Raw genomic sequence first — 14,787 nt, 5'->3', positions numbered from 1 at the left:
TAGGAAATGACCTTCTATTCCTCTACTTTCTAGTGTTTTCAACAGGAATGAATGTTGTATTTTATCAAAGTTTTTTCTGAGTCAATTGAGATAATCATGTGATTTCTTGTTGGTTTTCTTGTTGATATGGTCAATTATATGGATGGTTTTCCTAATATTGAACCATCTTGCATTCCTGGTATAAATCCCATCTGATCATAATGAATAACCCTCGTGATGACTTGCTGGAGTCTTTTTGCAAGTATTCTATTTAAGATTTTTGCGTCTACGTTCATTATGGAGATCGGTCTATAGTTTTCTTTCTCTGTTTTTGATCTGTCTGGCTTTGGAATCAGTACCATATTTGTGTCATAAAAGGAACTTGATAGAACTACCTCTTTGCTTATTATGTTAAATAGTTTGCATAATATTGGGATTAGCTGTTCTTTGAATGTTTGATAGAATTCACTTTTAATCCATCAGGCCCTGGTGATTTTTTCTTAGGGAGTTCTTTGATGGCTTGTTCAATTTCTTTTTCTGATATGGGATTATTTAAGAATTCTATTTCTTCCTCTGTTAGTCTAGGCAATTTATATTTTTTGTAAATATTCATCTATATCACCTAGATTACCATATTTGTTGCCATATAATTGGGCAAAATAGTTTTTAATGATTGCCTTAATTTCTTCTTCATTGGAGGTGAGCTCTCCCTTTTCATCTATGATACTGTTAATTTGGTTTTCTTCTTTCCTTTTTTATTAGATTGACCAGTACTTTGCCTATTTTGTTTTTTTTCCCCAAAATACCAGGTTCTAGTCTTATTTATTAGTTCAATAGTTCTTTCACTTTTGATTTTATTTATTTCGCCTTTAATTTTAGTATCTCTAATTTAGTTTTTATCTGGGGATTTTTGATTTGTTCGCTTTCAAGTTTTTTGATTTGCATGTCCAATTCATTGACCTCCATCCTCCCTAATTTGTTAATATATGAACTCAAGGATATAAATTTTCCCTTGAGTACTGCTTTGACTGCATCCTATAGATGGGTCTTTTTCTTAAAACAGAAGTTCTGGGAATAAACAGCCAATCAGAAGCAGAGGCTCTAGGGATAGAGGATACTTATCAAGGGAAAAGTCCAGGTGGGAGTAATCTTCAGGAATTAAGTGGTTCAGGGGTATTGTAGAGAAAGTCTAAGAGTCAGGAATGTAGATTGAATTTAGATATAGATATCAATAAGAGGGATATAAAATTAATAAATTAAGTTTGCATCTCCAAAACTCAAGAAAGAAACAAAGCAATAAGCCAAGAGAAAATAGAGGAAATAACCAAGATCAGAAACTGGCATTAATACAATTAAAAAGAGAAATTTAAGAGATGAATAAATAGAATATTAGCAAGAAAATATAAGAAATCAAAGTCTCAAAAAAGATATGAGATGACATGAAGAAAAAGAAACAAATAAATTTTTAGACATCATTACATACAGTCCTATACAAATTATAACTGAGAACCTAAATGAAATAGGTGATAATCTACAAAATGATCAAGTTCCCAAACTAATATAATAAGAAGACTTCTCAAATAGACCAATTCCAGAAGAACTCAAATGGGTTATTAAAGATCTTCCTCTGAAAAAAAAAAAGATACGGTGTCACAAAGAACTAAGAAATGTATTTTGCCAAACTATTAATGAACATAAATAACTTCTATGTTATATAGAACATTTCCAAAAATAGTGAAATGTTAGGCTATTCAGCTGCTTTGATGAGACAAATATGGTCATGATTCCTAAACTCAAGAAAATGAAAGGTAACTGGGAAAAATAAATATAAATCAATGTCATTAAAGAACAGTGGTACAAAAACAACAAATATAATACAAACAGCCATAGGTAACAGGACTTAGAAATTAAATATAAAGGCGGTTTAATGCAAGGGAAATAATCACCATAATAAATCACATCAACAAGAGAAAAAAGTGAAGATGAGATGGTCATATTGTTGGATGAAAAGCCCTTATTAAATTATCCTATTTATGTTAAAATATTAAAAACAAAAGTAATTTTGTATAATGTGATTCAGATATAAATTTAAAACATGACCCAATCATAGGTACAATGGAGGAACACTTAGAAGCATTCTCAGTTGAAAACAGGCATTAAACATAGATCTTCATTCACACAATTCCTTTAGAAGATGATTTTAGAAATATTATCAGTAGTAGTTAAAGCTAGAAGAAACTTACAGAATAAGTCTTGTCAAAAAAGAGGTTAAAATATCTCTATTTTCAGATGACATGATTATACGCTTAGAAAACTCAAAGAACTAAGAAAAATGAATACAAGTATTAAATTGCTTTAGTAAAGTGATAGAATACAAGGTTAATTCCCTCAAACTAACAACTTATTAGAATAACACATCAAGAAAAATAACTTTTTTTTAGAGACTTACAAACTTTAATCAATATCAGATTTAACCAAGTATTTAGAGGAAGATACACGAAGGAAGAAAGCTGCCCACTTCCTGATAGAGGTGATGTACTAAAGGTGGAGAGAAAGACATGCATTTTCTGACATGACCAATGTAAACATTTGTTTTACTTGATTATGTGAATTTGTTCACTTGTTTTTTGTCTTTCTTTCCATTTGTGCAAGCAGTAGCATCTCTATGACCACATATCTGTAGAGAATCCATGTTCAACTTGAACTTTGAATTTCCATCATGAGGGTGTCAAGCACCTTTGATGAGCCTATGTCTCTCTATTTTTTGTTTTGCCTGATGTTAAAAGAGTTATCTTTCAAATAATTCTGAATAATTTTGGTGCACGTTGGAGACAGAGTTGGAAGAGAAGGTAGTATTTTACTTTACTGAATCCAATAATTTAAAAAATCAACAAGCAGTAAGCATGATGGGGTCTCATGTACCCCAAATGAATCAGCCAATAACTGTATCACTTGTGAAAGTCTGCCTGTTGTCTACTAATACTGATTTTCCCTGTGTAAAATAAGAAGTGCAGTGGATAGAATGCCAGATCTTGAGTCAAGAAGTACCCAGTTCAGATCTGGACCCAAACAACACCACTCTGGACCCTATTTATTTGAGTTTCCTCATCTGTAAAATAAAACTGGAGAAGAAAACAGCAAACCACTGCTGTATCTTTAAGAAAACCCCCCAAAAGGCACCATGAAGAGTGAGACACGAGTTGGAAAATGGACATAGAGGTTGATGGTTATTGATTCAGAGTCCCCTTTTTTCAGGATTAATAAAATCTGAGATTTTCCCCAGGATTTCTGAATGTTCCCTTTTGGATCCCTTGTGACTTCCTCCCCTAACACTCTCATAACTGTGTCACTGCCAGTATGGATTCCTTCTGTGTATACTCAATCGAATCCACTGCTTTCCCAGTCTTTGTTCTGCCTGGGTTTGGCAGAATAAAACTACTCTTTCTAGCAGCTTGGCACTGAGGAGAGAATCAGCAAGACAGTGGGCTAAATTGAGTCTTTGAGGTTTTGTTTTGTTTTGTTTTTAAGGATAGAGGACATATGAGCATGTGGTCCCTCCTTTGGAGAACACAATGGCAAGTAAACAAGAGACAAATAAAAGGGCTGTTGAGTACCAGTAAAGAGGTCATAAGCAGAACCTTTATTTTTGCAAAACTGTACAAAGAACAATCACTGCGAGATTAATTGCTTATCAACAACATACCACGGATTTTCCGAGGGTTTCAATTTGTATACCTAGGCTGAGCCGGGAAGGGGGTTGGGGGAATCGCGATATGGAAGGAGACAGTGCCCTGACAACTGTCAAGCGCTACTAGAGGACTCAAAAGCGTTTTTCAAAGTGCAGAAGAATCCAGCATCCCCCGCGGTGAGGTTGGGTTTGAAAGTGTTCACCAACTGTGGCGGGTTATTAAAATGGGAAATTAAAAGGACAAACATCTGAACTTGTCATTTTTCCTCAAAGCAGAGGAGAGGTTTTTTTTTTAATTCTTAAAAAAAAAAAAAAGGAAAGAAGAGAAGCAGGTAGTGTTTCCCGCTTCCAAGCCAGGGGCCGGGTCCAAGCTCTCTAGGATGCGATGTATTAGGATGCGATAGGATGCTAGACGCTCCCACTGCGGGGCGGGGGCCGAGGCCGCAAGCGCCTAAGCTGCGCGCGCGCTCCCGCTCTTTCTCCTCCTCCCCTGGGTCTCCTAGCAACTCGGAAAACAACCCAAAGCCTAAACAGAGAGGAGAGAGCGGGAAGGAGTTGGCCGAGGGGCGGTTACTCACGGTTCCCAAGGCAGGTAAGGCCTAGGTAGGGAAAAAGGGGAGAGCCTGGAGGTACCCTCGAGGGGTAAGAGGCAGGTAACCAGGAGACGCAGGCAGGTGAGACGGGCTCAGAGGAAATGATCAGGGAGCAGCCTGATCTAGAGGTCTCAGCCGAATCTCCAAGTATCGCTCATCTCCAGAGGATAATCAGGATTTAGCAAAAAAAAAAATTTTTTTTCTTCCAACAATTGTTTCCAGCATGCATCAAAATTATTCAGAATACCTCGAACTCTGTTTAGCATCAGGCAAAACATAAAATAGGGAGACATATTCACCAAAGGTGTTTGACACTATATTATAAGGGAGATTAGAGCAAAGCCCAAGTTGGAAATACAAGTACTGTTATTTCTGTTTGGTACATGAAGAACTGAAGTCCTGATTAAATGGTTTGTCTGAACCTGGTTAATAGATAAGGAAGAATCTGGACCCAAGTCTCTTAACACAAAGTTCAATTTATCTTCTACTCTTGGCTAAGCCTGTGTCTAGGATGGTCCTCAGATGAAAAGAAATACTCAAAATCTTTCCAATCTAATAGAACCTATTAGATCTATAAGGACATGGATTTTTAAGGTATGACAACTTGAACTTTTTTTTACTAAGTTATAGAGAGTTTATGATATCTGCTGATTGAAGGAATACCCACACCAATACAATTATAGCTCCATTACAAATAGTTTGCCTTTTTAAAAACTGTTGTCAGAAAATTGATAGCACCATAAATGACTAAGCCAAGAATACTTATCCAAAAAGGGTATGATTTCACAAGATTTCAAAATGATCTTATGAATTCCATGAAAGCATTTTCCTACAAAGTAGTAATTGTGATCAACTTATATATATACATATATATATATATATATGTGTGTGTGTGTGTGTGTGTGTGTGTGCGCACATTTTATATGTATACATGTATAATGAGAGAGAAAGAGAGAACTTATTGCCACAAAAGCCTTGATTCTCCTGGCTGTTTAGTCACTACTTTTTATAAGGTTAAAGTTTTTAAATTTTGGCATCACTATTGTCCACATTCCACCTGCAAAGCCAGGACTTTTCAAGAACATTCTTAATAAACCCATCATATGTAAAATATAAAATGAAATAGTAAATAGTAGAAAGAAATTAGAGTGACTTTTTTTTTCATTTCCTTTTAGAATGGGTAAAAAAATAAAGAAGGAAGCAGAACCTCCACCTAAGGATGTGGTAAGTTATTCTAATTAGCAGTCAACTCTAAGAAAATTATTCATTTAATAATGCTATGACTATTGACTTTTAACTTTTTGATAACTGTATCTGGAACCTTGGAGGCAGTATAAATTGTACTATTGTATCATATATCACATATTGCATATGTTAGATTTAAAATAGTTTTGAGCATTAAATAGTTGTAGATAAGAGAGTGGGAGCCATAAACTGTGATAATTAAAATAGTTGGGAGCATGGGAGATATATATAACAATTATGACAGCTGAAATATGTTTTTTACTGTGTCTTGGTTTTATATAAATATAAGATGGTCGCCAGGGAATATATTCCCAATTTATGAATATGCCCAAGCCAACTGGGTTTTATAGAGAAATTTAATTTATAATACACTGATTAATCAATAGAAAAAGAGAGAAAGTAAGAAAGGAATAAGAATGAATAAATCAATCAGTTGGTTTTATCACTCACTCAAGATCTCTCTAGGTAAGGCTTCTCATGCCAACCTCAGGCTCCACCTTCAAGAGAGCCTCCTTTCAAGAAATGTTTCCAGAGAATTCTCCTCCTGACTCCTCCTGAGTTCTCTTTCCACAGCCTCCTTCAAGACCTCTCCAGGAGCTCTCCCTCCAGGACCTCTCTCCTCTCAGACCTCCTCCAGAGCAAAAAACCTCCTCTCTCCTCCTTCAGAGCCAGCCTTCTCTCCTGGTCCTCCAACAGAGCAACCTCCTCAGTCCTCCTTCGGAGCCACCTTGCTCAGAGCAAAAATTCCTCCCAGAGCCAAAACCTCCCAGAGCAAAACCTCCTACTCTCCTGTCCTCAGACCCCACTATCTTTAAGGAAACCATCTAAGTCCCCTCCCCTCAGTTCTCACATCTACCAATCACTGTCGATGTCTCCCCTGTGCCAATGGTGGCTCTAGCTTAACCCAGGACCGCCCAGAGGTCTGTTTCCTTTGCACATGTCTGTTGAAGGTCATATTCTCAAATAATTAAATCTTGATCTTTGCTGCAGCCCTTCCTAAATCCTGTTACTCTGAGTAGGGTGGAGATTGTAAGTTCCAAGACCTGGTTCTGTCATTCCAAGTATCTCTATTGTATCAATTCTAAAGTCAATCATGACTCAAAGAACTTCCTGTTCTATGCTTAAGCATAGGTCAAAGCCCTTTCCATTGTTTAACAAAAGGTTTCTGTCCTAAAGTAGTCTTAAGTAGGGAGGAGAAGGATCCTCCCATGCCAAGGAGTTTCACATTCCAATAGAGTTCTTACTATCAGTAGGAAATTTTTCAAGTATGAAATTTCCCAATGGGGAAATTTCCAACATTCATAAGTCTAAGAAATTTTAAGGTTTACACATATATGATTACATGAATTCAAAGTCTGGCTAATGTCTAAATCAGTCTAATATAGTATTGTAACTTGGAATGGAAATTTGAAACATTGTGATCATTTAATTATAAGATTAGAGAACCATAATTATTTTCATTTCAAGAATGTGAGATCTATCAAGTTAATGAGTAAGCCCTTTTAGTTCTTTGAAATATTTAATGCTAGCCAAAATTTACTGTGTGATGTTCATTATATCAGTTAATATTAACAAAAGAGTTTGGACTACAACTGTTTTTTGTAAACAAATCTATCTAAAAATTAGTTATATCTGGATATTATAAATATTACATTCTTTGTGCAGAATTATGAAATTGGCCATTTCCCGCTATATAAGGCATATATCTATTGATGTCTCTTCCTTCTTAAAAAAAAAGTTTTTGTCTTTTCTTTTTAAAGTTTACAAATAACTTTGTTTAAGTTAGAAGGAATCTCTTGGGCTGTTTAGGTATGAAAAAGCTCAGGCCTATTAAGTGGCAAATATGAATAAACTAAGAAACTGTGGTAAAGACATAGATATGATTTTCCTCTTTTAAAATGAATAGAAGAAATAGTGCTTTATGTCATATTTAATAAAATCTTAGAGTTAGAAGGACCCTTAGAGGTCATTTAGCCCATTTATGTTAGGAATGTTGTCTTTGAAATCCCTGAAAGGAAGTTAAACAGTTTCTACATTAAGAGTTCCAATAATGGAATAATAATAACTATATGAGAAATCCCATTCTATTTTAATGATGATACTTAAGTCAGTTCAATGGGTGTTTGCTGAATTGTACTGAACAAATTTTAATTACTTATTAGAACTTTATAAAAATTTAACTAGCTTAACTTCTACCCCCTTGGTTATACCCTCTGGAATTATTATGAGAAAAGTTATGAAATATTTTAAAGGGTCATCATAGCATGATATACTAAAACATTGAAAAGAATATTAAAAGGCCATCTAGTCCAATATGCCTCTTTTACAGATGAAGAAATATGAAGCCCTGAGAGGAGAAATGATTTTCCTAAAATCACATAGGTAGTAAGAGAAGCAGAATTTGAACTCGGGTTCTCTGCCTTCAAAGTCAATGTTCATATGAAAAATCTTTTCAATTTTATGTAATAGAAAACACCTATTTCATCCTTAGTGGTCAGTTTTATCTCTTGTTTCCAGAGCTGTGAAAAGTACTTGATTTGGTTTTTCTGGTGAGATTTTTAATATTCAAGTCATTTGTGCTTATTGTGATATATGGTATAAGATGATGATTAAACTTAATTTCTGCCAAATCAGTTTTCCCATCATTTCTTGTCAAATAAAAATTTATTCCCCATTAGACTGTGAGCTTCTTGAGAGTAGGGACTGTGTTTTTTTTTTGCCTCTTTTTATATCCCCAGGACGATGCCTAGCACATATTAGGCACTTAATAAACACAAGTTGACTGATTAATTTGTTGGGGTTATTAAATATTGAGTTGTTGAATTTACAATTGGAATAAAGAGGTTGATTGTGGGAAAAGGGAAAGGGTCAATTGAGGGGAAAAGTTTTGTATCAGATATCTTTGATAATCTGATAACCAAGATGTGTGATTTGTAAGGGCCAGAATGTAAAGGGTTGGACTGGATTATTTAAGAGTAGGATCACCAGGAATTTAATCAATTCCAAAATGATTTTTTTAGCAATTTAATTCTAAAATATAGAAAGAGTGAAAGTAAGAAAAATCAGAGAGAGGATAGGGTAAGATATCTAACCCAACCCACTAAGTATTTTGCTCCAACCCCTGACTCAATCCAGGCAGGGCTAATTAGTCATTAGTCAGAGGGGCCTCAGTCTTGGGTCAAGGACGTGGGGATGCATGAATCCTCTCTCAAGAGGGGAGGCCTCTCCTGAGGCTAGTTCCTTCAGAAAATCCAGGAAAGGAGTCATCCTTTTTCACTCACCCCACATTGTAGTTCTAAGGGAAAAGTCCAAGAGGAGTCCAAGATCTCTAGCTGGAGCTCCTTCAAGATCAAGTTGAAGACAAAAAATGACTTCACAGGAACTTCTTGGCATTTTCAAAGACCATTCCTTTTCAACTTCCTGTAACTTCCTTCCTTTTTACGTGTGCCAATTACAGCTAAAGCTTTGCTTAGGACTAGTCAGGGGGCAGTCGATTCTGATTCATCACCCACTATCACACATGTGAGTCACAGACCTCCCCCACTCAAGTGTAAATGAGGTGTATATGCTTCTAGTGATTAAATCTAAAAATGGGCAGGGGAGAGTTAACCCCATCTTCACAATCTCCCCTGTGATCATTTAGTCTCCCCAATTGATCATTCAACATAATTATCTTGTATCTCTAAAAATTGTCTAACTGCAGGTACATACAACATTGCACCTTCTAAGAGGAAACTACAATATTTAGAGATAAGTGGAAAATAGAAAAGAGGGAAAGTAAAACCAATGTTTTGTTTGGTGCATTGACAAAAAAGCCAATTAAGGGGCAGTCCCCTTTGGCATAAGAGTGTACATTCAAAATATATGTTCAGCCCCCTTCAGTTCAATTAATTGCACCCCAAAGTTCATTCTGGATCTTCTTGATGCAGTGTAGTTTTCTGTAGGCATCCTTCTCCAAAGAGTTCATTTTCTGGATTCAAGAAATTAGCAAGCTTCTTTCCATGAATTTTTTCTCAAAAAAAATTTTAAATCTTGGATTAAAAAAAAATATGTATATATACAATTCCCCCTGAGGAGGGTGTTGACCAATACCCAGATCAAGTCAGAATACATGGTTGAGTTATGGAGTATATGAGTCAATTATCAAAAGAAAGACCAAAAACATGAAAAGAAAAATAAATAGAAGGAAAAATTAAACTTTGTTAGAAATAAAAATTCAAAATCAGAATCAAAATATCAAAAACTATGTCATGTAGATACACATATGTATATCTGTGGAATGAACATAGCTATATAATACCAAAACCCATTCATGAATGAAAAATGGCCAAAGGATAAGAACAAACAGTTCTCAAAAGAAGAATTTTGAACTATTAACAGTTATATGAAAGCCTGTTATAAATCATATATTACAAAGAAATTACATCAAAACAACCTCTAAAGTTTCACCTCAGATTCAGCAAATTGGCAAAGATGACAAAAGATGGAAATAGTAATTGTTGGTAGGGTTGTAGGAAGACAGGCACACTAATCTACTGTTTATGGAACCACATAAAAGTGACTAACATATTATATTCATCATGACCAGAGATGCTTTCAGTCCTATATACACCAAACTATACTTAATGGTACTATTTATTGTAACAAAAGATCAGAAACAAAATAGCCATTTCTTTAGAAATGGCTAACCAAATCATTACGTATAAATGGAATACAACTAATTAGAACTGGTAAATTTGAAGAATTTTGTGTATGAACCAATATAAAGCAAAGCAAGGAGAACAGAGAAACATAAATAGTGAATATACTAGATAAGTGAAAAGAACATCAGTTTGAAACTGAACATTGTTGAGTTCAATTGTATGACTCAGCCTAGCATTGAAGAAGGAATATGAGAATTCTCTCCTCTCCCTTCTTTGTAGATATAATGGAAATGGAATGCATCACAGACTGTCAGATTTAACTGATATGTTGGTTAATTTTGCTGAACTTGTTTTCTTATTTTTTGATTGTTATAAAGGATGATTCTCTGAGTGAGGGAAGGGAGAGGAATTTTTGAAAATACAATGAAAAAGATATTAAGAAACATTTTTAAATGGCTGTCATGTACCCCCTTAAGGCATTTATTTTCCAGGCATAATACTTCCAATTCCTCAATCTAAGATTAAGAGATTTGGGGCTGTATAAGGAACTAAAAACTTTGATGGACCCACTTTTATAGTGCTTTATAATGAAACTTCTTTGAAAATAGCATACAGTGAATTAATGAATTTTTGTGATTAGGGTAAAATATTACATCTAGAACTTTTACATATCCCTATGTTATGATGAGACAAAGTCTCATCATAGAATAGGGACTATGCCATAAGACAGCCTGGACTATATCTGATTATCATTATTATTAAAAACTTGACATTATTGACAAAATAACCTCCCTATGACCCAGAAATATAACAAGTATGTCTGCAGAACATACACTGTCTGAGGTAGAAAGGCAGAAGCATATATACTTGTTTCTCTAGCACTCTCTTATTACTTATCATTCTACTGCAGAAATACACAGAACAGTTCCACATTAGAGAAGTTTTCTAGGAGGATAAGACAGTATATACTTTTCCTAAATCCTTTATTGGAAGAGGAAGTGATAAACCAAGCCAATCTTTGCTAAGAAAACCCAATGGAGAGTATTAGCCTGCTATGGTCTACAGATCATGAAGAGTGGGACACAATTGCATGACTTAACAAAGATCTACAGGTTCACCTTGCATTTGATACATATTTTCACAGATTTCTAGCATTTCAGACTTGACAGAAGTCCTGGGAGCCAGATAGTTAAATCAGTGCCCAATCAAGATAGTCATATTTGCCTTGAAGTTGGCATATAGAAAATGACATAATACACTGAACTCAGTGAAATCCCTTCAACCTCCTTAAGTGTCTCAGCTATATGATACCACTGAATAGCAGGAATAGGATTACTAGTATTCAGTTTTCTTACTTCTGGCTCTACTATTTCCCCATATTGTTGTAATAACAGAATATTCTTACCTTACTTCCCTCTCCCTCCTCTCTAGGACCTGTGGAAGGAAAATGGCATCAATTAACTCCCCTGTATAGTTTTCTAGGTGGTATTCTTTACAATCTTTACAATTACAGCTAATAGAACCACACCTATTTCTATCACTTATTTAAAAATGAACGCATTTCAGGTCCTTCTCTAGATCCTACTTGCAGAAGCAAGTTCTCATGATTGCCAAAGAAATTCAGAGCAGCATACCAGTTAATAGATCTGAGGCATGGAAAACTGGACAAATTTTCCCTATTAGTGGTAGCACTAATGCATATGGTTTAGTCACTGAAAAATAGTGAATGAGTTAATGTAACTACCACGTAAAATTTATAAAGACCTGCTCATGCCTTTGGTTCCAATAATTTTGTTCTTCATGGATCCTCTGTTCCCTTCACTGTAACCATGCCAGCCTTAAACGTTAAGATTTGTGGACTGTCTTAGATTCCTTTCTACAAGTAGTGAATATTCCTAGATCATCAAGGTTGGCATTTACTGGGTCTTTGGTGATATGTATGTGGAAGAATTCATAGACTGTAAGAAAAGGTCAGTTATTCTTGGCAAACTGCCATTGAAAGAAATCTGATTTAGTCATACCACTATAACAGGAGAGAAATTATTTGATGCTTGGGTTTGCAAACTCTGTATGACCTGAGATATTAGTTGGTGATAAGTGGTACTTAAACCCCTTAGCTTTTTTTAAAGTATTCTCCAAAATCTAGCTATAAAATCTGACCTCAATCAATCTATATGGTAAACCTGTGCATGTGAAAGACCGTCAGAAAAAAGGTGATTTTCTGATGGTGACTCCCATCTTTAGCCTCATTTTTGCCAATTAAAAAGATAATTTTATCTAATTCCCAGGTGTCAGTGAGTCTATGTCCCTGGGTCCTTATAAATGATGTCAGGATTCAGCTGGGACCCATAAATTCACAAAAGTGTGTGTGCTATGCTCACTTTCTTTAATGTAACAAATCGTGATTCCTCAATACTGTGATGTTATCAATTTCATAATCAATGATATGATTACTGTTCTGTCCTTTATTCTATGCTTATAAAAATTAGTTGCAGATCCAGTTCTGGGTCTTTGGTTGGATACTGATACAAGCCAATGACCTATTTTATTGACTGATAGCACCCCTGCAAATAAACTATAGTCTTTCTCTGAGAAACATGACTTGGTTTACCTTTTGGTTTAATTGCAATGATAACAGAGAACATGAATATGTCACAGTGGGAAGGCACTGATGGATATGACTTTAGCTAAAGGTAATTGTAGCCACTATCTAGACTTTACCTGAAGTAACTAATTCAATTTTACACTAAATTCCTAATGATCTCTCTATATATACTCCACCAAAAGTTCATATTAGGTAAGGTTATAATCTCGTTTTTTATATCAAATTGCTTCGTACTTTTTGGAAAAATTAGAACCTTGTGTCAACAAAACCTATTATTTGTACCTGTTGACATCATGGTAAATACTACAGAACTTTATCAACATTCCCTAAGCTAATCTTAAATTTGTGTGTCCTATGTGTCAATTTATTTCCATTGATAACAATATATTTTCATTTAAAATACACGTTTGGTTCATCTTGATTATTAGAGATGGTTCGCTATAGAGAGAAGAGGGAAGGAATATATATTTCAGTATCAACAATATTTTGAAATACATACATATGTCTGTATTTGAAATTTGTAATTTGGTAGCCTCCTTAATTACCAGAGACTTAAAAAAAATCTGAGCCTTGTTAGAATGTCTCTTTTTTCTTTTGAGCCCTGTTAGTAATTTTAGTTCATTTATTTTGTACATCGTGTGAAATTATAATCTCACCACTTGTTTTTTGATGACTATGGCTTCCTCATGTGAAAGCAGATGGAATCAGTAATTATAGCTCTATATTATTTGTTTAGTAATGTGTCATTCTGTTATATCTATCATTTTGTTTTCAATTTCCTTAAAATAAAATTACTATAATATGAAGGACTCTGTAGGAGTAACAGATTTCATGGTGACTTCCTCTTCCCATAGTCCCATGCTAACCCTATCAAAGTATAATACTTCTCCACCTTTAACAACCTTTACTTTATATGTAAAGTAAAAACCTTTACTTTATAACCCAGTTCTCATATCCTTACTTTTCTCTCTTATGCTTTAAATAAAATTAAACCCAATTGTCTCAAACCTTTCTTTTCTCAACCTTTTGAAATTATTAACCTTTTGAAAAAGTAAGCAGACTAAGTTTAATGAATAAAAAAATTATTTTGCTCAACTGGGCTTTACTTTAGGTAAACCTAATATTGTGAAATCTCTGTTATTTAAGGGGTTTTCAACCTTAACTCTATTAGCCAGTACTTTTGCAATTACCCTGTATGCCAATTGAAGACAGATGGACTGAATTCAGTCTTGGACATATATTATCTACAAGGCTTTGGAAACCCAGAGAGTTTCCTCCTGGGAATATCAGAATTGGCTTACTTCTAGCATATTGAGGCAACTCATCTGCTTACAACCAAAGCATCCAATTAGCATTTTGAACAGAAACATTTTTTCCAATATAAGCAAGGACATGAGACTCGCGAGAGTCCAAGTCCAATAGCAAGGAACAAACTCATAGCATCAATAAAGAAGTCCTTGTTGCATGAAGACTTAGACCTTCTTTCTTCAGTGAAGAATACTTTACCATTCCCTCGAGTCCTGGTCTCTTCTTTTGGCTTCATCTTGGAGCATTACTGCCACCTTCATTCATCTGCATAGGCTGGTGAGGTTGCCACAACCCCCAAATATCTGCACTTTGGCTCGAGGAGAAATCTTTAGGAACTGATCTGACAGCCAGTGCTTTAGCTGCTGCCACCACTTGGCATGGTTTCTAAGCATCTCAACGTCCCAGTTGTGTACAAGTGGTTCACTGCCGAGATGTCTCTCTTCTCTTCTAATCAAGACTAATGATTTGTGCATTCTCCCCCATACCTTTGGTTCACAATACTCTAGAAAATACATCATTTATTCTTCTCCAGTGAATTCCTCCTGTAGCCCAAAGGAATAGGGAGAGAGAAAAGATTAAAAGTCACTATGCATGACTGCAATATTCTTCATACTCTTCCCTTTTCTCACCTCCTTCCTATTCAAGAATTTATTGTTCTTGAATATGACATTGATTATATATGTACAGTCTAGAACTTGAATTCAAATCTAGCCTCAGATACTCATT

At 35.0% G+C, this 14,787-nt stretch overlaps 1 protein-coding gene across 6 annotated transcripts in view; it reads left to right on the top strand.

The window, feature by feature from the left end:
• The first annotated feature begins 4,134 nt into the window (after window positions 1–4,134).
• ARMC3 (armadillo repeat containing 3) overlaps window positions 4,135–14,787 on the top strand; it is a 128,393-nt gene continuing 117,740 nt past the window's right edge. For 5 of the 6 annotated variants that reach the window (XR_008912426.1, XR_001625184.2, XM_007504871.3 and 2 more), the window contains exons 1-2: window positions 4,135–4,259; window positions 5,436–5,484. Coding sequence is in view for 4 of the 6 variants with exons in the window: in XM_007504871.3 (XP_007504933.2) it covers window positions 5,437–5,484 (48 nt within the window). In the remaining 2 variants the exon portion in view is untranslated. Of the gene's footprint in view, window positions 4,260–4,337; window positions 4,855–5,435; window positions 5,485–14,787 lie in introns of those variants that run through there. The other variant, XM_056800122.1, reaches the window with a different exon arrangement.

This window comes from Monodelphis domestica, chromosome 5, assembly GCF_027887165.1.
Source record: "Monodelphis domestica isolate mMonDom1 chromosome 5, mMonDom1.pri, whole genome shotgun sequence".
Lineage (NCBI taxonomy): Eukaryota > Metazoa > Chordata > Mammalia > Didelphimorphia > Didelphidae > Monodelphis > Monodelphis domestica.
Note: the sequence above shows the minus strand (reverse complement) of the source record. Positions and strands in the feature narration are given on the sequence as shown.